The sequence below is a fragment of the Colias philodice genome, chromosome 2, assembly GCF_061535455.1.
Source record: "Colias philodice isolate Cphi_HAF_F1 chromosome 2, ilColPhil1 Martin Lab GWU primary, whole genome shotgun sequence".
NCBI classification, from domain to species: Eukaryota; Metazoa; Arthropoda; class Insecta; order Lepidoptera; family Pieridae; genus Colias; species Colias philodice.
The window spans coordinates 5,479,869-5,505,490 of NC_143087.1; the positions used below are offsets into that span (position 1 = coordinate 5,479,869).

The following is a 25,622-nucleotide window of genomic DNA, read 5'->3' on the forward strand; positions in this document are numbered from 1 at the left end:
TGACAAATGACATTTGTTATTTCTTATTTGAGTTTTGACACTGACAGCGAGACTAATGAAACGAAGCGCTGCCAATTCTATTTTACATTGTAAATTTTAGAAATATTTATAAAAAATTAAGTCACCATGGGTTCAAGACAAATAACAGAAAAGTCTTTAGCTATGCTAAGATCATTACCAAGGGTGTCTTTAGGAAACATACGAGATAATCCCGGAAGTATGAAACCTGTATGTTCTCTTGGAGGTTATAGTGTAATGTTTTATTAATTCTTCTACAAATAAATATTGAATAATTTTTTTTTCTATATTTTCTTAGACAAAACGAGGGCGGGGGCAACATGGTGGTGATAAACATGGCGCGGGAAATAAAGGTTCAGGTCAAAGACAAAATTATATGAGGTTGGGCTATGAAACTGGAAATAATCCCTTTTATTTAAGAATGCCACAGGAATACTATTACAGAGGGCACCAGTAAGTAATGAAATGATCTATTATATGAAAGTAAATAAAAATAATGTGATAAATAATTTTATTTTAATATATTTTCAGTCTCCGCAGACAGTACCCACCCTTATCACTACTAGATGTACAAAAATTAATTGACAGAGACTGCTTGGATATTACTAAACCTATAGATTTGGCAACCCTTGTTAAGTCTGGTCATTACAATTTCTTCCCAGATCAGAAACATTTTGGAGTCAATCTAACAGACGAGGGTGCTGATATTTTTGCAGCGAAAGTGAACATTGAAGTTCAATGGGCCAGTGAACAAGTAATAGCAGCTATTGAAAAAAATGGAGGTGTTATAACAACTGCATATTATGATCCACACAGCCTATTTCTCTTGAAAAACCCTAAAAAGTTTTTTGAAAGTGGACAAGCTATTCCAAGGAGAATGATTCCTCCACCAGATGCTATAGAATTTTACACAAGTGCAGAGACTAGAGGATATTTAGCTGATCCAGAAAAAGTATCACAAGAAAGGTTAAGATTAGCTCAGAAATATGGATATGAAGTAAAGCAGTTGGAGACTGACCCACAGTATGATATGTTAGTGGAAAGAAAGGACCCGAGACAAATTTTTTATGGTCTTGAACCAGGTTGGGTTGTCAATTTAAAGGATCAATGTATTTTGAAACCTAATGATGCTGAATTACAACGCTTTTATGCATCTTAAATTATGTTCTCTTTAGTTTGTGGGAAGGACTTGGCTTTAACATTAAAGATGATAAGTTGGCTTAAATTGTGCAGTGTGGTTTAAATGTCTATATCTAGCAGACAATTTGTTTTTAATTAAAATAATGTTTTATAATTATAACCTTCATCAGACATATTATGTAATGGTTACCAGGATAAAATCATAAATTAAGTCTTGATTTTACTAGATCCTAGTTAATTGAGCTTTTTTTAGAAATGGTTAGAATCATTAAATCCTATGCATATTGTATGGTAAAATGGGGGCAATCAAGGTGATCTTGTGCTCTGAAAACCTGTTTTAAGGAAAACAAAGTTACTATCATATCATATATATGTAGAAGTATTAAAAAAAAATTCATTAAGAAACTAAACTGTTTATGATATAAACAATTGGAATGAATGTGCTTCATTCCCAATATAGAATAAAGAACATTATTGCACGCCTCATAAGCGAAGCGTTGAGGTGGGTACTACTGTCACTTCGCGCAAAACATCTGATTTATTTATGTTTTTAATAGATATTTATTACCAACACTCACTTTTATTTGTATTATAAAATTCATGAATAAGATTTAAATTAGTGTAAAATAGATGTAATAATAGAAGTCTAATAATAGTTCTTTGAAATAAAATCCATAAAACACGAAGAAAATATTATTTTATTTTTTACCAGTACACCATTTTCAAACACAAGTTAAATTTGTTTCAAACACTGCATTTTGTTATTTTTTCACATGTTCATATATGTAAAAGTGCATCTAAAAAATTTAATATCTGTAGTGGTCCGGTTTGTAAGGGCCTTCAACTGGTACACCAATGTACTTGGCTTGTTTGGAACTTAACTTTGTAAGTTTAACTCCAAGATGGTCAAGATGAAGGGCAGCAACTTCCTCGTCTAACTTCTTTGGCAATGTGTGTACACCGATAGGGTATAAATTGTGTTTTGTCCATAACTCAATTTGGGCCAAAACTTGATTTGTGAATGAGTTGGACATGACAAAAGATGAATGACCCGTAGCACAGCCCAAGTTAACGAGCCTTCCAGAAGCCAGTACAATTATGTGATTGCCATTATCAAGCTCATAACGATCAACATGCTGTTTAATATTGACTTTCTTTGCATTTTTCTCTAACCAAGCCACATCAATTTCACAGTCAAAGTGGCCAATGTTACATACAATAACATCATCTTTCATTTTTAAGAAGTGGTCCTTTGTAATGATATCAATGTTTCCAGTGGTGGTCACAAATATTTGACCAATTTCAGAAGCCTCATCCATAGTTGTTACTTGGAAACCTTCCATAGCTGCTTGTAGGGCATTAATAGGGTCAATTTCAGTAACTACAACTCTGCCTCCAAAGCCCTTGAATGCTTGAGCACATCCTTTGCCCACATCTCCATAACCGGCCACAACACAAACTTTGCCAGCTATCATAATGTCTGTGGCTCTTTTAATTCCATCAAGCAGTGACTCTCTGCATCCATACAAATTGTCAAATTTACTTTTAGTAACAGAATCATTAACATTTATAGCTGGAACCTTTAACAGACCTTCACGGAACATTTTATACAAGTTGTGGACACCTGTTGTTGTTTCTTCACTTATGCCTTTGACACCTTCCAAGAGGTGAGGGTATTTTGTGTGTACCAAGTTTGTCAAATCACCACCATCATCCAGAATCATATTCAATGGCTGAAAAATAAATGGTTTACTTTACTACACACAGTATACCACCTATTTATAATTTTTAAAGGTTATAACAATGTTAACAAATAAATTCTTTATGCAAAGGTTATTTTAATGTTAATGAATAAATTATAAAGTAAGTAATAATGTAACTAGTTTCTATATAGAACTACTAATATACCTTTCCATCTGCGAAAATGAGTGTCTGTTCAATACACCAGATATACTCTTCTTCTGTTTCTCCTTTCCAAGCATAAATGGGAATACCTCTCGCGACTAAAGCAGCTGCGGCTTCATCTTGTGTGCTGTATATATTGCTGCTGGACCATTGGACCTGGGTAAACATTCAAATAATAAATAAATAATAATATTACCCAATCTATATATATAAAACTCAAAGGTGACTGATATAGTGATCTATCAACGCACAGCCCAAACCACTGGGCGTATCGGGCTGAAATTTGGCATGCAGGTAGATGTTAGGACGTAGGCATCCGCTAAGAAAAGATTTCCCGAAAGTCTTGCGGGAACGGGGAAAACGGGGATGCACATACAAAGTCGTGGGCGGAAGCTAGTTAAGTAATAATTTGTTTTACCTTCAGACTAGTTAGTTATTTCTATAATTTGCAAGATTGTGTCTGTTAAAATATGAAACATTTATTATTTATCAATAAAAGCCTTCATTCTAACAATGAGGTTTTGCATACATATTATTATGTTGATAGATAATAATTTAACTAGGGCTGATTACTTTGAAAATATTTGTATTTCATAATAGGTCAAGGGTGAGGATTATACTGTTATTATATGAGATAAAGGAGGTCACATGGATTATCATAACATCAATATCATAGAAAAATAAATGTATGGCTCTAAAAATAATAACAACCAAAATTGACTTTCTTGTTTAGGCAAAGTGCAGCTTAATTTATATAAAAATAAAAGTAACTTTCTTACTTAACAATTCTAGTTAAAACGATATTTAAATTAATAATGTCAAGTGTTTTAGAGACTATCGGTAACTTTATCAGCACACTGAGAAACTGGCCCTAGATATTTCAATATAGCTATAAACAAGATATATAGGTACTATAAATAGATAAAGATACAAAGCTCCACACAGAGACACAGCATTAGTAGTGTATAAGGATATACATATTGTATGTTAATCTGATTCACTAGTAACATTTTGAAAATAAATCTATCTATTAAATCCTAGTAAAAGATATGAAACATATCGGACATAAAGATAATGTCTGATAGATATAATGCTGTCATATTCCTTGAAATCTTATCAATAAGACATTTCTAGCATTTGCTTTGCTGTATTACTTACTTCAGCTCCCAATTCAATGAGAGTCTCTATAAGCACTGCTGTTTGTACAGTCATATGAAGACTGCCAGCTATTCTGGCACCCTTTAAAATTTTCCCAGGCGCGTATTTACGTCGGCAAGCCATTAAGCCTGGCATTTCTTTTTCAGCCAGCATAATTTCATTGCGGCCTAATTCTGCCAATTTCTCGTCCGCTGTTAAGAAACATGATGCAATCAGCAATATAATATGAAATAAAATCAGACTATCATATTATTTAATTTGTTATCACGTTTATGTTTTGATTGATAATGTTAATTCTGTCCGTCAAATACATTGATGATAAAATCGATAATGCCAAAGGTATCTAATTATCAGTATGGGAAAATGTTATAAATAGATAAAATTGATACTTAATTCGTGATTTATGACACGACATTATTGATAGGCGTAGATGAGTAGAATTAAAGAAGAAAATCTTAAAATAATATATATGCAAGATGTTGGGATAGCTAAGGCACATCCGAGTGTCGTATAACCTATAACTACAACCACTATCTCCTTCCAAAAAGCAAAAATATTTGAATTAATTAAATTTAGTAAAATTCACAACAATTAATATTGTTTAAAAATTTAAAATAGGTACGATGCTTACGTTCAATTGATGATATTGCATTGAAAAGTAAAAAAAAACTTACCGATTTTGTATGGTGGCTTCATTGTGTGATGTTTTTATAGTAGATAAACTAAAAGAAAAAACACAATTTATAAAACCAAATAATTGTAAGAATGTTATGTTAAATAAATATTGTAACATAATAATATTCACCTAAGTTTTAATTAAAGTTTTAGTGACCGGTTGTGAGTGCGGCGAGGGTGAAAGAGAAGATTGAAATGACAGTTTGAGTTGACAAATGACAATTCAGAACCACATGTTAAATCATAAACATTAGCAGATCACAGATAATTAAGATTCACATATAGCACAGAAGGATATCACAGCAGCTTTGACCTATTTACGTCTTTTTAAAACATAGTACATTTTACAACAAGGAAACTATTTTTTACAAGATCATAATTACTTCAAATTAACAAAGATCCATTTTTAAGCTATTGCATAGCTTCTATCGCGGGCTTGAGCGCGGGGACCGAATCGAGAAATTCCGCAGCGAAAAAACCTCACGCTCCCCACTCCGACGGACACGGAGTTGTGGCTTGAAGGCATGCTATGCTTTACCGCGGCAGTCCCCAAGTGCCACGTCTTTTTTTAACTTTTGGAAGTAAACGTCTTTGCCGAAGTCGTTGTGGCAATACCGTCACGTCATGGAGTAAGGCGACGATTTTGGTGTCTTTGAATCTTGCCAAAGCGTTTCACTTCTGACACGTGTGCCCGGCACCTAAGAACTTTTTGCACTAAGCCGAAGAGTAACAAAGTTTAAAAATGATTTTTCATTTAAAAAAAGGGAATATCTTGCTTCATGTACTATAATTATTTATTTAATGACTTAAACTGCTAATAAAAACCGTTTATCTGTGATCAAACCTTACTTGTTTATATTACATATACATAGTTAATTTTTGTAAAGTGTACACCTCGGAGGTGTACACACAATACCTACACTTATTATATTGATATTACCATTCTAAAATTGCATCACAAGGTCACACGAATGATTAATATTCTAGTACTTAGCTAAATTACTAAATTATAAAAGCCAAAACAAAAAAAAACTCCTCTATGTAGTTGGGGCTCTGTAAATAAACATTAGGGTTTACTATTATTCTATTTTTATTTTAAGACGTTTAATAATTTAGTATTGAAATCGATTCTCTTATATATTATAATTACCTATCTATTCATTATGAAATAATTGGCTCCGTAACTAGGTACCTACTCAATTTAACATAAGCTTATATTATAATACATAATTACATAATGATTTATGAGAAAATTGATACTTACAACTTACAATACAAAATGATTAAATTTTATTATCTTACACGTTCGATCAAATACACTGCCTTGTAATGAATGGCGTAGTTAATCTTTTATCTTTCACTCTAACACGTTGATCTCGCTTCTTTATAATTTAAATTGACGAGAGATGGAATAATTCTTTCAAAGGTTTTTAATAATAATTTAGAAATAGGAATGCAGATGAAATTTCCAAAGGACTCACTCATTTTCACGGACAGATCTTTGAGACAATATGTAAAACCTCGAGCGGCGTCCGTATGTTTTGGTAAGGAAACATGGACAATAAGGACAATGTAAAAGTGGCTGATGAGTGGGATAAAATATCACACGTTAACGATCGTTGCATGCTAGTGAACGCTACGTCGTAATTAAGAATGCTGGCAGTTGTACCGTGTGTGGGCTGAACTGCTTGGAAGAGGCTTCTAATAAACAATCAGAACGTCAATCTTTCTGTATAGAAAATATGGAGACGTCGTTAAATTTGTTGTATATATCAAAACTTTAAGTGCCCTTGTCTGTCTATAGGTATCTTGAAATTTCTCGTAGAAGATGCTGGTGAATACTTATTTCTAGTTTTGATAAAAACGATTCTTATAGAAAGACATTCCTTTGAGATACAAATACAGAAGTTCATATCTTTATACAACTTCTTATCTCTATACAGCTAAGGATCATGATATTCCGTGCAGCCTTATTTGCTTTATATATGTACATACATAAACAGTGTAACTAATACGACTTCCTTTTATTATTATTTCAAGGCAGGATTTTTTTCTGGCTAAGAATAACTAAATATAATAAATCAAATTTGGTTTGCTCCGATGAATAACGCTGTGTTCGTAAGTTTTAGACAACGCAGACAATGCCGCGGGCGGAAATCTATTATAATAATAAAATGTAAAATAATAATATGCTTCCACTTAAAATTCAGATTTAAATCAGATGCTATTTTAGTCAAGCTTCACGCGTGTTAAGATAAAAATGTATATGTTCCATGTTGTAGAATATTTTGTTGGAATATTATACCGATGGCAATCACAGGCAATACAGGATATTTTTATAAGCACCTTACAAGTTTTTATTGTTTATTTTTTTCCTTTGCTTAGTAAAAAATAGCAGAATAAAAACTTTGATTTCAATACTTCAGGATTGGATGACCTTTTTTTGCCCCCAAAACCGTTATAATAGGGTAGCTGTAACAATAAAACACAATTAACTTTAAAATTGCTTTAATTAGAGTAGAACATTTTACAGGATAATAGTTGCAAACAATAAGAGAAATAAAAGATGTAACAAAATAATTTCAGTATTTGATTCGCATAAGAAAAGTGGGTGGTATTTAAAGACTCGAATGCCTATGATTCTAATTAAGAACCTTTCATGGCATGGCACTAGTCCTCATACATACTCCTATCATCCTCAATATAAGTACACATATGACACTGAAGAATCGTTAAAAAATTACAGATCAAATATGTACATCTATATTCATAACAGTCGTAACACAATTTGGACATTATAACAACATCGGACTGGTTAACACTGTATAAAACGTTAAACTTAGAAAAACAACCTAACCGGTAACATAAGGCAACGGTGAAAAATCACCCCCAGGCCGGTGTTGTTAAATACCCTTAGTGACATCACACATTTCTTGCATAAATCGCGCAATCACCATCCCTATCAGTGATGCTCACAGACTAGCAGACACTCTAGAAAATCATTTATTTAATTGTCACATAATGATTTAATTAATAAAGCTCTTTTTGACTTTCGAAATAAAAAGTTATTGCCAATTTCAACATCGCCGACTGTGCTTTATTTATTGTAGGAAATAAGCGCGTAATGTTTTACATTGACGCCAATAAAATAGTTATAAATCCGATAAAACATTTTACACATAAAGGCACTGAAGTCTTTTTAGAAAAATGATATTAGTCAATGTTGTGCTGGCAGTTTCATTAGTGTAAATAGACGTCCTCTATCGTTATTAAATTTACAGAAGTTTATTATACCATCAAGTAAAAAAGTTGTTAGCTGATTCCTACCAGAGATAATTGGATAAAATCCCCAGCAATCTGAGATTCCAAATTATCAAAATAATTTATGCACAATAAAGTGAACAACTGCTTATCTCATTTCATATTGTCGCATTTGATGGAACTGCATTTAACTATAATTAAAGTAAATGGAAAAGAGCCTTTAATTACATATGTACAAGAATGTAAGCTTGAGATCCGAAGGCAATGCATCTTTTTATTCACCACAAAGAAAAATCGAAACGCAATGACTAATGATTGTAAAAAATGTTTCAATTATTAATCACAAGTTAATTTTTATTTTTTATTACAACAGTTTCATACGCTTTTAAATGTTTATAAAGAATTATCATTAAGGTAACAAATAGTACTTATAGAAAAATTGCACCATATCTACTGAGTTTGTTTATAAAATATTAAAATGTCTCAGTTGGAAACAAAATCATTGTAATATAAATTTTTGTCTGGATTTTCAATCGTGACGAATAAAAAGCAGTTAGCACCAATATGGCGTCCTTAGACCTCTATCGCGTTAAGGGGATCAACACCAACCATTGTTTAGTTAATTCGCGCCCATGTTTACAAAATATCTTTGATATTCATTTACATACATCACCACATATACTACCGATCATACGTCTCCTTTTGTTCTCCTTACAAAAAATAAAAATAATTTATAAAATTCACAATCCCTTGCACGTGTGCATGCCTATAATAACATACGTCGACTTTCATACAATCTCACTTTCGTGTCACGTAAGTAAAGATACCACAGCCACTGTCTGTATCTATAATACCAAATAGGAAAATGCTTTGATATTAATTTTACATATTGTAGATTAATATGGAAAGATTATGGTGAGGCATACATAATAATTACATCAAGAATGCAGCGCTAGGTGCATTAGCTTTGTCTGAATTACCAATCATACATGCCTACATAAGAAAAACAAAACTTTGTCGCAATACAGTTTTTAAAAAAGTTTAACGTAATAAATAATTACAATAGAGAAACAAACAGAATGCAAATAAAAATGAAGTAGAAATAAATATCATATCAGCAGTAAGGCCAAAATAAATTAACACATTAATGTCTTATGAATGCACCTATCGACTTACAATAAATGACATGATATGACCTCCCAATTAATAATTATACTTTTATCCTGGGGTAGCTTGGTTGTAACTTGGTTACATCACTATTGCTCCTCGATGTCTCAAATCTGAAACAAGATAATAAATTAAATTTTAAAATATTTTAAACTAACATTAAAGAGATTTTTATGAGTTTCCACACTCAGCAATATCTCTTTTCCTAAAAACCAAATGAATTTAAGTTTATTAATAATACGAGTACCACAATAAACGTTAATTTATTATTGTACAGATTTAAAAGTTACATCCATATAAAATTATATATTATACTAACTTCACCCGCGTTTTCAAAGAAAAACCCGCATAGTTAACGTTCTTGCGGGATTTCTGGGACAAAAACTATCCTATGTGTTAATAGAAGTCACCCTCGGTATGTGTGCCAAATTTCATGATAATCGGTTCAGCAGTTTTCGCGTGACGGAGTAACAAACAAACAAACACTTTCGCATTTAGAATTTAGGTATGTATATACCTAAGTTGAATGAATTTGTAATTTACTTGAAATAACAATCCTGAGAGACTTCATGGCGGATCTGGCATTCACTAACAAGCATTCGCAAAAATGTCTATTATGTATATGATAAATTAATGATATTGCGTTATCATAACTTTGTACACGAAAATGATTACGATTTATGTTGAATAACTCAATAATGTTTACAATATGTACTACACAAATAATTTAGACTTAATGTTGATAACAATATAAATATAGTCCCGTTATTTGTCCTGCTCATGCTTATCGATGCAGAGTTGTGATTCGGTCAATAACATTTAAAATCAATTTGATAATTTTTTATCTATAAGATATTATAAACCAAGCTAATTTTCGTCATTATTTTTTTTGTTAAATATTTATTAATCGACTTTTATATTGTTAGATTGTTTATTTTTAATAAATAAAACATTTATTGATAACAAACAAAAACAAAAATTTTCCCATCAACTATTCATCTGTTATTTTTCTTTTTACAAAATGTATCAATGCATGTTTACGGTAATTATTATCTGCATGATAATGATACAGTTATTATTTTTTATTAGCGCATTCTTACTGATTATTAATTACAGTTACATATTTTTATAATATTACGCAATCATAGCGGTTTTATTATAAAAATAAAATACAGTCGTGGCCGATTTTGAACTTATGAATTTGTTTCATTTAGCTGATCTATCTTCGTTAACATTATCCATAACATCATAGTATTTTCCGAAAGCGTTATAGGTATATTATAGGTTCAGGTAATTAATTAATTTTAGAACAAAACCCTCAGGACGATAAGTAGATTAGGGGAAAAGTTGTACCTTATAATTTGAATTTGATGAAGATACTCAGAGAATTCACCAAGCGTAGTGAATTGGCGCGAATATTTTAGGTTAGGTACTATAATATTATAGTCTAGATAAATTAATATAAGCATGGCATAATTACTTACCAGAAGGAAATCGTCATCAGCGAAACTATTAAATGTTCGATAGTATTATTTCTTTTTAATCAAAATTTATTTAATGTGTAAAAGGAAAATAATCTATTCAAAATAGGGTAATAAAAACCAATCCAAAGGTAATCAATATTAATAGAATAATGAGGAAAGATTTGAATGATTGTTTGTAATGAAATGACTCAATAATTAAGGAACCGATTCCAAAAATTCTTACACTAGCAGCTAACAATGCTACATTATTCCTGAGTGACATAGGCTATATTTAGGGCCGATTTTTCAATGCTTGGATAAAACTTATCCGTCCAATAAAGTATTACACGATAATATTAAAAGGACACGTAAACTGTCAAATACGGGCAATTAGAATACGTTTTTAAAATGGTGGTTTTATACATTATTCGACGAATAAGTTTTATCCAAGCATTGAAAAATCGGCCCTTAATGTTTTAGTTCAAGCAGAGCCGGATGAAGTGACTAGATCGTACTAAAATAAAATGCACCGTATTTATTGTCTTTTGATTTGAGCGAGAATTCGCATTCGCAGTGTGTTGCTTATCGATAAAACTGCATTATTAGGGCCGGCGGCGCAGACATGGCGAAGCGTATCGCATATTTCACTGTCAAACTATTAATTATCAATATTGTCCTCATTAAAATAGTATTCAAAATCGTGTTATTCGACAATTTATTCCCGAGAAGCATCGAAGCGTCACATGCGAATGGTAGCGCGAAGCCATAATATCTGCGCCGCGGCCGGTCCTTAGGGTAAAACATCGAGCATTGCCCTTTTATTTTTTTTAAGGAACCGCTCTTCGACACGACGTTCGATGTTCGAACTTCGAACCAACGAACAAATTATTGTTGAAATTTTTCAAAAAGGCACAAACTGACATAACAACATTTTCTTCCATTACAAAAGGTTCAACCCTAAGGTTCAAACTTAAACTTTACACAAGGTTTATGACAATTTTATAAGAAAATGCATAATCGCTGTGAGCAGTCGAACATTCGCACCTCGTCAGTGCTTTAACGCGGTTAAAGTATTAAGTAGCCTATATCACTCTCTATCCTATCTCCAGACAACAATTATACCATAAATTTACTGTGAAGTAAAAAAAACCTCGCAAACACAATTTCGTCTTTATACTTTTACGTAAGAATTAAGGATAGTGTTACTATAGCCGGAAATTAATAATGTATATCCCACATACAAGAGGCATTTATCTTTGTCTATTGTATATTTTTCGATCCACCTCTAATCATATTATGCAAAAACAAAGCTAATTATTCAATTTGTTATTGCAAAAATATTGATGAAATGATAATAGTTACTATACTACTACTAAAAATTGATAATGGACCGATAGTACTTAATGCATCAAAGTGTAGTGTAGTACTTACTACTACAAGTAAATTGATATGTATATTGACGTAACTCAAGCTCTTCTATAAGCGACTAGCAGTCCGCCCCGGCTTCGCCCACGGTACATATTTATGTTTTATCTCCTTAAGAATTATCCTTGTATTTCAAGGAATATTAAAAAAAATATAAACGAAAGAAGTTTCACTTCTGACACGTGTGCTTGGCACACACACTTTTTTTTTAATAGATAGTGGTTCTCAAGGAAAATTTTACTACTTATATAATTTATGAGGTTTTGGACAAGGCGGGCAAAGCCGCGGGCGGAAAGCTAATTATTGAAAAAATTAAAGATTTTTCCATTTCTATTCTATTCTCTTCGTCATAACTTCGGAAAAAATGCACTTATTGAAGTGAAATAAAAACTAATTTAAAAAGACGGGTTGCACTCCGGGAGTGCCGGCAGAAGTGAAAACTTGATTATTAACGTTGAGCATGTTTGATATTTTGGAATGGTATCCGTCTTACGCTTTTTCGATCAGGTCACGTGTCCTGACACGAGTTTAAGATTTTATACCCAACGCCGCTAAAGAAGTTTTCACTTCAATAATGTAAATAGTAGTTGCGACTCACCAGCTCGCGAGCGGCGCCTGCTGCTTGAGCTTGCGGATCTCCTTGGCGGCCCAGTTGGCGAGCGTCTTGGTGCGCTGCGTGCGCGACCTGCGCGCCGCCTGCAGCAGCTCCAGCAGCGGCTTGGTCTCGAGCAGCGGCAGCACGCGGCCGCCGAACACCGTGCACAGGTCGCCCGCGAGCCCCGCGACCACCGACATGTGCCCGTCCGTGCGCTCCGGCTCCGACGCCACCTGCACCATGAAGCTCACGATCGCCGGCACGTGCGGCTCCACCAGCGCCACGTCCGACCGCACCTGGGGGCAACCGTGTTCATTTATATCGGCATATACAGGGTGACTGGTAATTCGACGTGATCCTTCAAAGGGCTTATACTAGAGGTCATTTGCAACAAATTAAGTCCAGCTAACCAGGGGTCAAAAATGGATGGTTATTGAGCTATGACTCTTTTCTTTTTGAGGTGATGCAAGTTTTGGGCAAGTTTTTGTTTTAAACTGATCGCTCATTCTTCGGCTTTCAAAAAAAAATATCAATTGAATGTTAACAGTATAGTAGTTTTTTCATAATTAATTGTTTTTGGTAAAAAGGCAGAAAAACCCCTTTGAAGAATCACGTCAAATTACCAGTCACCCTATATAGGCATAGCAGTGGTAGCTCAGTGGTGAGACCTCGGACTTCGAATCAATAAGTCCAGGGTTCGAGACCAGGCGAGCGCGCAGGAAATAAATTGATTTTTCAATTTATCTGCGCATGTTGTAACATCACCACTGCTCGAATGGTGAAGGAAAATATTGTGAGGAAACCGATATGTCGAAGAATTAAAAAGTTCGACGACGTGTGTCATCCGCCAACACGCACTTGGCCAGCGTGGTGGATTATGGCCTGTACCCTCATAGGAGGCCCGTGTCCCAGCAGTGGGAACGTATATGGGCTGATGATGATATAGGCATAGACAATAGCAGGAACAACAAATAGTACATCCAATGTTACTTGTTTTTGTATAAAAAAACCATAATCATCATCACAAAATTTACAATTGTTATATTAGTAGAACAGAATAATGACAATGACATAGATAAACATTATTCACCAACATAAAATGTTTATTAGTAGATGGTGGTCAGTGCCAAGATCAAAATTACCACAGAACATTAAAAACAAATAGAAGTGCTATAATGTCATAATTACTAAGAAAACCAGTGTCGCCAAACCCACACATTTAAACCGATAGTTATACAGTACACTACAAGTAATCTATGCCATTGATTGGACAGCTTAATTTGAGTAAAAACTGACTTAGGTTATAAATTCAGCATTTCAATATGTACCCTAACGCACCATGTTACGGTTTATTTTAGTATAACATCCCTAGGTATATTAGCTGTTTTGTTTCTCATTGCACAGAAATTCCAAATTCGAAAACATCCAGCTACTCCACAACAGAGGGCGTTAGTTATCGATAGATATAACTTTGAACCTCAACACATAGAGATAAGGTTGAAATTTGTGTCACTCAACATTAATGACATTTACTTGATTTTTATCTGATGCTATGCCCTGAGGGATGTCAGCCTTGTCATCGATAATTCACAAATAAATATTTTTTGTGTATTTTTTTTTCTTTCTATTATATGAGTCACAGTGTCACATTTTGGAGTATGTTTATTACTAATAAGTACGTCTTTTTATATTATTATTATTAAATAAAAAACGGAATAGAATAGTATTAATCTATATTTACAAAATACAAACAGAAGATATGCATTATTTTAAATCTTGAAACTGCCGTAGGTTTGCTGTATCGGTGGCCTTTGTTAGACCGCTTAGTGCTGTTCAGCATCCAGTTAACTCGTCACGTTGCATTTATCCATTTCTCTTTTAAATTAGCCTCTTTGAGAAATCTATAAATAAATTGGACAAATGAAAGCTAAGGAAAAATAAAATACAATTTAATATTTATAATGTTTGTCTTTTCTAAAGTATCGATACTGTCGATATGCGCCACAAGCATCACTAAAGCGACATTCGTTTGTTTATTGCAATAATATTCCAGAAATTCTTGTTTGCTGTTCAATCTATAATAGTACTAATTTCTTACGGATTAAGGTTCATTTTGACTAGATATTTGTATACAATTTTGACAAATTACAAGCGAAGTTATAACATAAAATATTATATGTAAAATAAATAAAAATAAGACTTACCGATGGTATGAAATGCCTCCATTGCTGATATTATTTCGTCTGCTATCATTTTTGCACTCTAATACCGAACAACACGTCCTAATTAGGTAATGAATAAATATGGAAAAAAGGTTTGACAGCTGACAACCGACTCGAATATTTTTCTGCGCACAACTGAGAGCCAGTTAGGTGATCTTACCTTACAAGTGACACGTGGGCCACGCCCACATCACACTTCTATCTACTTTACTGTTCTGTGAAAATTACTGATACCAAAGATTACTAAATAATTACTATCAAATACTTGTAACAATAGGCATGACGAAAGATTTTGAAATCCTCTTCCATAATGTGTGTATACGTTTACTATACAAGAAAGGCCCTATATTTCGGTAATATACTTAAATTTAACGAAGATATAAGCTATTTTTCAAAAAATATTTATTAACTGTGCCAAAACAGCTCGCAGATGTCATGGCTAGGCGTGACGTCACTCTTTAGTAAATACGTAAAAATTTATTTAATGTGTTATAGAAACGAATTTCAAAGTTTATGGTCTAAGATCCGAATATGAAACGAAACCTAACGGTTTGATAAGAGAATCAAATTTATTTTATAATAAATTTCATATATTATAAAATAAATAAAAAATGGGTAGACAACAGAAATCCTGGACAGAATATTTTTAATTATTTTTTGAAAAATGATTTTTCATAAAATGTTGCAAAATGAAGATAATAATAAAATTTTATACTGGACTTAAAGTATAGAGCATATAGAATGTGCAATCGTAGGGTAGACTATTATTTACCTGGACGAACTACTGGGTAGACAGATATAAACATGTATGTCAATACTAGTTACTTTCACTAGATTTGATAATAGAAAAAAAATTATATCAGCATAAGCGCTATTTTATTCTGAACACGATGATATAGGGTAGACTGCAAAAAAATTGGTCCTAATAGGGGTATACAAAATTTAAAATTTTCAATTTCAACGCGTCCGGAAATGAGTGACATATAGATCTGAGGTAATAGGCCAGTGGAAATTAACATTAAATTCGCAAAGCACGATGTAGATTTGAATTTTTGGTATGTTGTTTGGATCAGTTAGGGTGATGTAAATCCCAATTTGCAACTTCGAAAAAGTTGTGCTCGCTGCGCACCACGTGATAAACTGCGAAAATTTTGGACTTTTTTCACTTTTTGCTCTAAAAGTCATAAACTATGCGTTTCCGACAAGTATGATTCAGTACATAAATTAAGGTTATTAAATTTGCAACAATTTAAGCCTAACCGCAGCTCTCTAAACCTTATAACGACTAAACTGTGGCCATTCGAAGATGGTTCATTTTTCCGGAAATATGGAAATTTTTAGTTTTGCTCCCGTTTGAAGCAAAATATTGGCAAAAACCGCTAGTTCTATGAGAAGTTCGTATAATAAAGTTGTAGTGCATTTAATTTTCTTTCATAAGAGCATAGAACAAAGTCTGTGAGACAAATATTTCACACACAATATCTGAAAAACAAAAAGAAGGTAGAAATAGATTTTTAAAGAATTGAAACTGAGAGCATATAAAATCATAAAAAGGATAATACTTTTTCATTTGCAGTATAGGTAATTAACAAAATTACAAAGCTAATTAAATTTGCAACAATTTAAGCCAAACCGCAGCTGTCTAAACCTTATAACAACTAAGCTGTGGCCTTTCAAAGATAGTCAGTTTTTCCCGAAAATTTCAAATTTTTAGTTTTGCTCCCGTTTGAACCAAAATATTGGCAAAAACCGCTCGTTCTATGAGAAAATCGTATAATAAAGTTGTAGTGCATTTAATTTTCTTTCATTAGAGCATAGAACAAAGTCTGTGAGACAAATAGTTCACTCACAATATCTGAAATACAAAAAGAAGGTAGAAATAGATTTTTAAAGAATTGAAACTGAGGGCATATAAAATCATAAAAAGGATAATACTTTTTCATTTGCAGGATAGGTAATTAACAAAATTAAATTTTCTACAACTTTATTTTATGACCTTCTCATAGAACGAGCGGTTTTGCCAATATTTTGGTTCAAACGGGAGCAAAACTAAAAATTTGAAAATTTCGGGAACAACTGACTATCTTTGAAAGGCCACAGCTTAGTTGTTATAAGGTTTAGAGAGCTGCGGTTAGGCTTAAATTGTTGCAAAGGAGAATGGGCATTTTACTATGGAAGTTGGGCCTGAACCCTTGAGTTGGACCAATACACATGAGATATTGTTTTTATAATAGATCATAACACATAGATAACGGGAAAAATATATAAAAAAAAATAATCAACCGGGTTTTTGTACAGTCACATCAAGTTTTATTTATTTGTGTATAATATTTTTTGCAGTAAATAACTGTTATAAGACAATGATAATATATTTATGTTACTCCAATTCACTTTCACTTACAAATACGTACTAATCTTAAGCCTTCTAATAACCGAAATACACTAATATTATGTTTTGTAACAGGTACCTATACCGTGTTTATTATAATTCAACGTAGTTAGACGTTTTTTGTGGTTAAACTCAGTCACTCCAGTGACATTTAGATTTATATTTACTTCACTCGAATTAAAAACACCGTTATTGTGCGCAAAAAAGTAGCCAAATAAATAAAACTTTTTGCCTTGACTGTACAAGAACCCGGTTGATTTATTTTTTTATTTTATTTTTTTCGTGAGGTATATGTAATGATCTATCACAAAAACAATATTTCGTGTGTATTGGTCTTAGCCCAAGTTTCAGGCCCAATTTGCCCATTCTCCTTTAATTATCTTTGTAATTTTGTTAATTACCTATCCTGCAAATGAAAAAGTATTATCCTTTTTATGATTTTATATGCCCTCAGTTTCAATTCTTTAAAAATCTATTTCTACCTTCTTTTTGTTTTTCAGATATTGTGAGTGAACTATTTGTCTCACAGACTTTGTTCTATGCTCTTATGAAAGAAAATTAAATGCACTACAACTTTATTATACGAACTTCTCATAGAACGAGCGGTTTTTGCCAATATTTTGCTTCAAACGGGAGCAAAACTAAAAATTTCAATATTTCCGGAAAAATGAACCATCTTCGAATGGCCACAGTTTAGTCGTTATAAGGTTTAGAGAGCTGCGGTTAGGCTTAAATTGTTGCAAATTTAATAACCTTAATTTATGTACTGAATCATACTTGTCGGAAACGCATAGTTTATGACTTTTAAAGCAAAAAGTGAAAAAAGTCCAAAATTTTCGCAGTTTATCACGTGGTGCGCAGCGAGCACAACTTTTTCGAAGTTGCAAATTGGGATTTACATCACCCTAACTGATCCAAACAACATACCAAAAATTCAAATCTACATCGTGCTTTGCGAATTTAGGGTTTTTTAGTGTCGATTTCTACTGGCCTATAAGTATACTGTGTGATAATAAAGGACCGAACATTGCTGTTGTGTCTCATGGGATCGTGAATATAAGAAAGTGCGCATGCTCGGTATGTAAACTTTATAGAGAGTAGAGGTACCTCTGCTATCCTCCATATTGTAAACAGCCCCTTTAGCCAAACGTCAAAACGCAAATGAAAAGGAATAAAAAGGAATAGAATCCGCTAGCGATACTAATTGTCATAAGCGTACGATATTTCGCTAAGGATTTGTTCACCCTACCAATGACGAAGACGACCACTTACAAAATTTTCATCCAGTCACAATTTAACAAAATTGTGAAAAACACACTTAAAATTAAAATATTAAAATTTCCTGTCGTTCTGGTGATTGGAATTTTTTTTTGCGAATAATAAATGAAGATTTTTCGTAGAAACGGTGGCTCCTAGAAAAAAATGTATTGGAAGTTTTTTATAGATAATTTTATGATCTACAATTTTGGTCCCAGGTAATTATACGATTAACTTACCATCTCGGCGAAAATCGCAAAAAACCTATTTTTTTATTAATTGACCTCGAAATTTTTTTCTTTTCGAGTACCAGTATGTCGGGAAATTTTAATATTTTATTTTGAACGAATTTTGTCTGGATGGGAATTTTGGTCGTTGTCGTCGTCGTCGTTGGTAGTGTGACCGAACTTACTAAAATGTCAATCATTACTAAAATGTCATGAGCATATGTCAATAATTACGATACAGTTATCGTTGTGACTTGTGACATGGAGCGTTGCCGAACTAAACCGAATGATTTATCGTCATTTCCACAAAGATATGCGTGCTGTCATTTCGCCGCTGCACTGTATGTACACGGTGCTTCTGTGTGCGTGTAATGACAGTCAGTTGTTGTCAGTTTTGTCAGTTGCTCCAAAATAACATGTACTGTTTACAATATCGTACGCTTATGACAATTAGTATCGCTAGCGGATTCTATTCCTTTTCATTTGCGTTTTGACGTTTGGCTAAAGGGGCTGTTTACAATATGGAGGATAGCAGAGGTACCTCTACTCTCTATAAAGTTTACATACCGAGCATGCGCACTTTCTTATATTCACGATCCCATGAGACACAACAGCAATGTTCGGTCCTTTATTATCACACAGTATACTTACCTCAGATCTATATGTCACTCATTTCCGGACGCGTTGAAATTGAAATTTTTAAATTTTGTATACCCCTATTAGGACCAATTTTTTTGCAGTCTACCCTATATCATCGTGTTCAGAATGAAACAGCGCTTATGCTGATATAATTTTTTTTCTATTATCAAATCTAGTGAAAGTAACTAGTATTGACATACATGTTTATACCTGTCTACCCAGTAGTTCGTCCAGGTAAATAATAGTCTACCCTACGATTGCACATTCTATATGCTCTATACTTTAAGTCCAGTATAAAATTTTATTATTATCTTCATTTTGCAACATTTTATGAAAAATCATTTTTCAAAAAATAATTAAAAATATTCTGTCCAGGATTTCTGTTGTCTACCCATTTTTTATTTATTTTATAATACATATATGAAATTTATTATAAAATAAATTTGATTCTCTTATCAAACCGTTAGGTTTCGTTTCATATTCGGATCTTAGACCATTATAAGTGGTGTGCAGTATTGCAGTGTGAATCCACATAAAAATAATGCTCAAAAATGTGTTAGTAATTATTTCAAGCGAGAAAATAATAAGAAATGATTGTATAAAGTGTGTACCAGTTGAAAACCACACAGTTACATTAAGTTGACTTGCTTAGAAAATAAAATATAACAAGTATGATTCATACCTCTCCATCTACACCTTTCAGTCCCTGAATGATTCCTGTGTAAGCTTCTAAGATACTTTCTCTGAGCTCTCCAAGATATTCAACCATGTCATAATCGTTGCGATCTACTTGAATGGTGCTGGCCTGAAATCAATATTGTATAAATTGTATCATATTTTTAAGGATTTCTCTGTATATGGAAAAATGATACAAATAATTTTTAAGTTTAAGTTTACCTGCAGCAGCATTTGCATAACAACATCGAAATATTTCTTGAAGTCTGGTCCAATACTCAAAGCTATATCACCAAACACAGACAAAATTTGTGGCTTCACTGAACGATGGATGGTGGGATCACTTAAATTTTGCAACAGCAAACAAATAATTTCATCACAATACGGAAGCACCTGGAATATTATCAAAGTATTAAATATAAACAGGTTATTAAAAAAAAATTCTAGTGTTTATTTTGATATAATTTGCAATTATAATATGATATACCTTGCTCTTTAGTGCACGGCAAATGTCGCCAGTTAGCCCCACAGCTGCTATGCATACTTGATATTCTTGATGATTCTTTAAACCAACATACAGATATTGCTTAAAAGCATTCATATATTTTAGGAACCCTTCACCCAAAACTTCTACGAGCGTCGATACCGCCATCAGGGCGTCTTCTTGTACGCCACCAGCTTTACCGGCATTACCGGCGAACATCGTTAAGAGAGCAGTCATTATGGCGTCCGATATTTGTGGCGCATCTTCTGGTGTCATTTTACGGAGGACGGATTGTAAAGTCGCACACAAGAGACTCTGAAGATCATTGAACTGGGAACGATCTGCTTGACTAGATATGTGGTTCTCCATTTGTAAGACTTGTTGTAGTCGCTCCAAAATGACCATTGTTGTTTTTTGGACAGTCACATAACAGTCAGTTGGAGAATTTTTGACCATTTCCATGAGAGCTTCATATGCAGCTGATCGTAAACTATGTTGTGCGGCATCTTGGCGATCAGTAGTCTCGAGTAATCGCTGGATAATAAAATCAAAATATGTTGACATACAGTATGTTTTTGGTTTGCTATCATCTCCACAATCGGCCGCGTCGTAGGCCGCTTCAGCTAATCCTGTGAATGCCCAACAAACATTAGCAGCAACTCTTGGTTCTGCTTTGAGACCATTGACAAGACTTTCAAGTAAAGGTTTCAGATAAGTTTCATTGATAGCAGCCTCAGGAACTATTTCACAAATCCTTCCAAATGTCCATGCAGCAGTATCTCTCACTGCCACACTGGAGTCATACATGGCTTCAATTAAAGTAGACATAGCATTTTCTACTAGGGGTTTTAGAGTAGTTGCTTCGAGTCCTCCCAAAATGGAACCAAAAGCCATGAGTGCTGCTTCTCTGTATCGCCAATTTTCACTTTTAATGTTAGCATTAATGAAAGGTAAAACATGTGGGACAATTTCATCTTCACAGCAGTTTGAAAGGAGCATCAAACATACAGATGCAGCTTTGGATGGATTCCACTCTAGTTCATCTTCAGAATCATCTTGCTTGGTAAGTTTTTGCATGAGAACTGGTGCAATATATTGAAGTGCTCCTCTTGCATAAAACCTTGATGTTCTAGCTGGTGGTCGACCTATCAAACCAGAACCAAACATTTACAATCAAGATTAAAGTTGAAAAAATGTAGTAAAAAGAATATACACAGTATAATACTAACCAACTTCTGCAGCTTCTGCTTCTTCAATAGCCAAATCAATCTCTTCATCGCTTACGTTTGACCAAAACTCAATACCTTGCAATGATATTTCATCTATATCAGATTTCATAGCTTCTAATGTAATTGGAAATAGAGCTTGACCCATATAAGGTTCCATATATTGGTAATATAAAGATAATATCTTCACCTATAATGAAATGAAAGGAATATTACCATTTGATAATTTTCTATGAAATCTGTTTTGTTTATACCAATACATAAGTTAAATGTTAAAATTCAAAATGGTGAAAAAGGTATAGAACAAGTAATAAACATCACATAAAATATCTTTGTATAATAGATATTAATTTATTACTTACTAAGCATTGAAGAGCTGCAACATTTATCCTCATATCGGGTGATTGAGTTGCTTCACAAACTACCTCCATGATAAAGTTGCGTTCATTCTCTTTATCGAAATTTGCTTTAGTAAATTCTAAAGAGTTAAGAAGGGCTTGTGTTGCAGCAAGACGGACATGATTACTGGGCTCAGTTGACCTCATGCCATGGATAATGGCAGTTAAAATAGGATTACTCTGTTCAGTTAAAACCTCAGCATCTATTTCTTGGCAAATATAACCTGACAAAGTAATGAAGCACTATTAGATACTGAAAAGTTCTTTTTAATAATAATATAGGAGAACATCCTACAGAAAAATAGAGATTTATTAGCAGTTGTATGCACCATTTCATGCTTTCAATAGTTTAAGATTTTATTAGTACCATCAAGATATTTAAAAAAAAAGGCTTACTCTACTAGTTATGTTGCTGTGTAACACAAGAATAGCATAACATTTAAAAAAAATACAACATGTAACAAGACAAGTATTGTCTTTAAAAAATTAGGATTGATTGTTAAATACTTAAATTGTAATTTCATGAAATTTTGTCTAAATATAAATTTTGCATTATAATATGCTTACCAATAGCTTCTAATGTAGCTTCTTTTTTAAGTTCAGTTGATTGAGCATTCACTACATTTTCTACAAGAATGGGTATGAGATCATTCCACTGTCCCACTGGAAGTTCTGCAACTGCTACATATGCCACACACTGCGCAGCAGAACTTGGCCTACTGTTCTCTGTTCCTATTGCAGCTAAGATCTAAAAAAAAAAACAAGTTTTTTTTGTATTAACAATGAAAACCATTGTTTCAAATTGATTTCCTATAAGACCTTGAGATACTACAATTAGAATCTTACAAAGCATAAGATATATTGGTGTTTTTCTTACATTTTTCTTTATGTAAAGCCTAACATCTTCAGGTAAGGCTAACCATCTTTCTTGATACTGTTGTTTGAATGTGGGGTCCTTTGATGTGAGGTGGTTTTTTAGCTGTAACCCCGCAGCCATTCGCGCCACCTGACTATTTCCGCCTTGCACCAGGACATCAGATAGCATTTTGATGAAAGTTGTGAAGTTCGTGACGGCTGCATGTTCGAGGTATTTCTCAGCAGCTTCCAATTCATTTCGATCTGTAAACGGTCAAATAACATTGTGGTAATAACACTTAAACAATGAAATGTAATTAGAAAGTAAGGCTAAGACAGAAGAGTAGAGGTTAGATTCGACTGAGTCTGATCGTTTATATTACCAGTTTATAAAAGAAATATAAACAAGCTTTGGCTCATAAGACTAGGTAGATATTTCAAGATTGTTATTTCCCGAAAAAGCTAATACTACGAACTAGAAACTTCGTAACTGTCAACTAGGACATGTCACGCTTATTATTATTTTATAAGCTACTCCTACTATGACTCTTTTATTGTTAAATATATGTAACGCATTCTGGAAAATGAATTACTAGTCATATTGAAATATTACATAGCTATTCTACTCTTACATGCTACGTGCAATAAGTCATTTGACAATAAAGAAGCGCCATGCTCGTAGAATTATCGTTACTTACCAGGGGATATAGTCTTTTCTAATACTTGAATAAGTGATATCGTCGATCCCGTATGCATTTTGTATCACTGTTCTCTAAATCAACTTATAACTACTAGATTAATCTAACGAAAGATGAAAAAAATTTTAACCGGCACACGACGAACGAACTCTCTCAGTTCACAAAATTAACAAATTTCTTGCCATAAACAATTTCCTTTGTACATGGAGTCAAATTGCCATAAAAAATAACAAGGTTCAATTTTGAATGTAACTGAATTTTAGGCAAACTTAAGATTGATAAATAGTCTTATCTAGTAATAAAATATGTATTTTAATAATAATATAGCGATTATATTATGCTAATTTATCATTAAAAAAATTCTAAAATCCAAATAATAGAAACAAAAATTTATCTGATGCGCTACACTTACCTAAATGTAGCCACCAAAGAAATTAAGTAATTTAAATTTAAAAGAAAAATTAGTGCAAAACACGGCAAAACAGTATCTGTGCAAAACAGCTTCTGATTACACTGAAGTGTTTCAGAACCAGGGTGCAGAATTAATAATATACGAACTAATTTTGACATTGTTAATTTAAAAACAAGATAGTTCATAATCCCCGTTTTCCAATTACAAAGCATAATGCGACTCAGTGCCGCACAATGCCGAATTATGCTGATGCTTAATTGGAACATGAAACGCACCAGCAGGTTGCGCTAAGTTCAGTGTTGAAAAAAAAAAATATTCATAGAATTAGCAATAACCTCATTAATGTGTAAATAAAGTTGTATACATAATAATTGAAAAATATTTACGGTTATTTTAAGTAATTTGGATTTTGATTATTTCATTAACATTTTTTACATTCATACTTATATTTATTTTTTTAACACAATTTGAATTAACTTTGATTATTTCGAAAAAACTACAATGAAACGAAAGCTTTAATATTTTTTCCAACAATTAATAATTACTAACGATAAATCGATTGCACGCATCAATTGACGCGCATTACTTTTTCTAGTGCTCGAGTGTGCGAAGCGTTGCTGTAGTTGGAACATTCAACGTTAAGCATTATGCCGCATAATGCGCTCTAGTGCTGTAATTGGAAAACGGGGTGTGTGTGATACTAGAAAATTCACATTTGGTTATGTAATTTAGTTATACCATACGCATACCCATAGAATGCGAACAACGAAGTTGGAAAAGTAGGCACAGGTGGGATCAACACGACGCGGTTCTCGCCGCGAATCGATAGCTCGGCACGCAATTGATACCCATCTCTATTTGTCACACACACATCTATATAGGGTAAACCACCCAATTATTGGCACTTTAAGCAGCTACTTCACAAAACCGGTGAAATTTGCATGTACAATTATGTATTAATTAAGAAAAAAACATTTATACTGGTATTCTAATCTATGGAGAATATTATAAAGTACTTTTCAATTTTAAATTAAATCGCTTTATTTAATATAGTGAACCTTTAAAAGAAAAACCTAAAATACCAGTTGCTGGCATAGTCAAACCTTTTATTGGCAGTGATTGTTACCTATTATTGTCACTATTCAAGACTGAAAAATATTTACTAGATCTTAAGTAGGGCTTTCAAAGTGTGTACTATGACATTTTAAAGTTAATTTGTACCATCCATAAGTTAACAGATATTAATTTTGAAACAAACAAAATAAAAGACTTTGTTAAAAGAAATGTCACATTTATTTGTAGAGGAACATACCATTTCAGTTGGAACGCTTAT

At 33.0% G+C, this 25,622-nt stretch overlaps 3 protein-coding genes and 2 long non-coding RNA genes across 7 annotated transcripts in view; 3 read left to right on the forward strand and 2 right to left on the reverse strand.

Moving 5' to 3' along the window:
• Window positions 1-46: 46 nt before the first annotated feature.
• mRpL15 (mitochondrial ribosomal protein L15) lies at window positions 47-1,537 on the forward strand. Its single transcript, XM_089704431.1, has 3 exons — window positions 47-228; window positions 317-471; window positions 550-1,537. Exons 1-3 carry the CDS (start codon window positions 127-129, stop codon window positions 1,175-1,177), a joined length of 885 nt encoding a protein of 294 aa, XP_089560557.1. The 5' UTR covers window positions 47-126; the 3' UTR covers window positions 1,178-1,537.
• A 301-nt stretch (window positions 1,538-1,838) lies between these two features.
• Ahcy (adenosylhomocysteinase) lies at window positions 1,839-6,208 on the reverse strand. 2 transcript variants are annotated; one of them, XM_089704412.1, is made up of 5 exons: window positions 6,161-6,208; window positions 4,896-4,943; window positions 4,222-4,412; window positions 3,067-3,219; window positions 1,839-2,891 (listed from the first exon to the last, which is right to left on the reverse strand). In XM_089704412.1, exons 2-5 carry the CDS (start codon window positions 4,915-4,917, stop codon window positions 1,965-1,967), a joined length of 1,293 nt encoding a protein of 430 aa, XP_089560538.1. In that variant the 5' UTR covers window positions 4,918-4,943; window positions 6,161-6,208; the 3' UTR covers window positions 1,839-1,964. The 2 variants fall into 2 exon arrangements, with proteins under 2 accessions (XP_089560538.1, XP_089560533.1); XM_089704407.1 differs by lacking the exon at window positions 6,161-6,208 and adding an exon at window positions 5,027-5,131.
• Window positions 6,209-7,387: 1,179 nt separating this feature from the next.
• On the reverse strand, window positions 7,388-24,049 carry Fs(2)Ket (Importin subunit beta Fs(2)Ket). 2 transcript variants are annotated; one of them, XM_089704129.1, is made up of 10 exons: window positions 23,878-24,049; window positions 23,202-23,443; window positions 22,892-23,072; window positions 22,289-22,548; window positions 21,930-22,116; window positions 20,704-21,845; window positions 20,439-20,609; window positions 20,224-20,346; window positions 12,811-13,103; window positions 7,388-9,437 (listed from the first exon to the last, which is right to left on the reverse strand). In XM_089704129.1, coding segments are annotated over exons 1-10 (2,658 nt in total). In that variant the 5' UTR covers window positions 23,936-24,049; the 3' UTR covers window positions 7,388-9,436. The 2 variants fall into 2 exon arrangements, with proteins under 2 accessions (XP_089560255.1, XP_089560249.1); XM_089704123.1 differs by lacking the exon at window positions 7,388-9,437 and having other exon boundaries at window positions 12,807-13,103.
• Window positions 12,605-25,622, forward strand: part of LOC149490427 (uncharacterized) — a 129,939-nt gene continuing 116,921 nt past the window's right edge. Inside the window, exon 1 of the long non-coding RNA XR_016316765.1 lies at window positions 12,605-12,771. This is a non-coding gene — a long non-coding RNA (uncharacterized LOC149490427). The remainder of the gene's footprint in view (window positions 12,772-25,622) is intronic.
• Window positions 13,066-13,394, forward strand: LOC149490428 (uncharacterized). The gene is made up of 2 exons (XR_016316776.1): window positions 13,066-13,293; window positions 13,360-13,394. It is a non-coding gene; the product is annotated as an uncharacterized LOC149490428 (long non-coding RNA).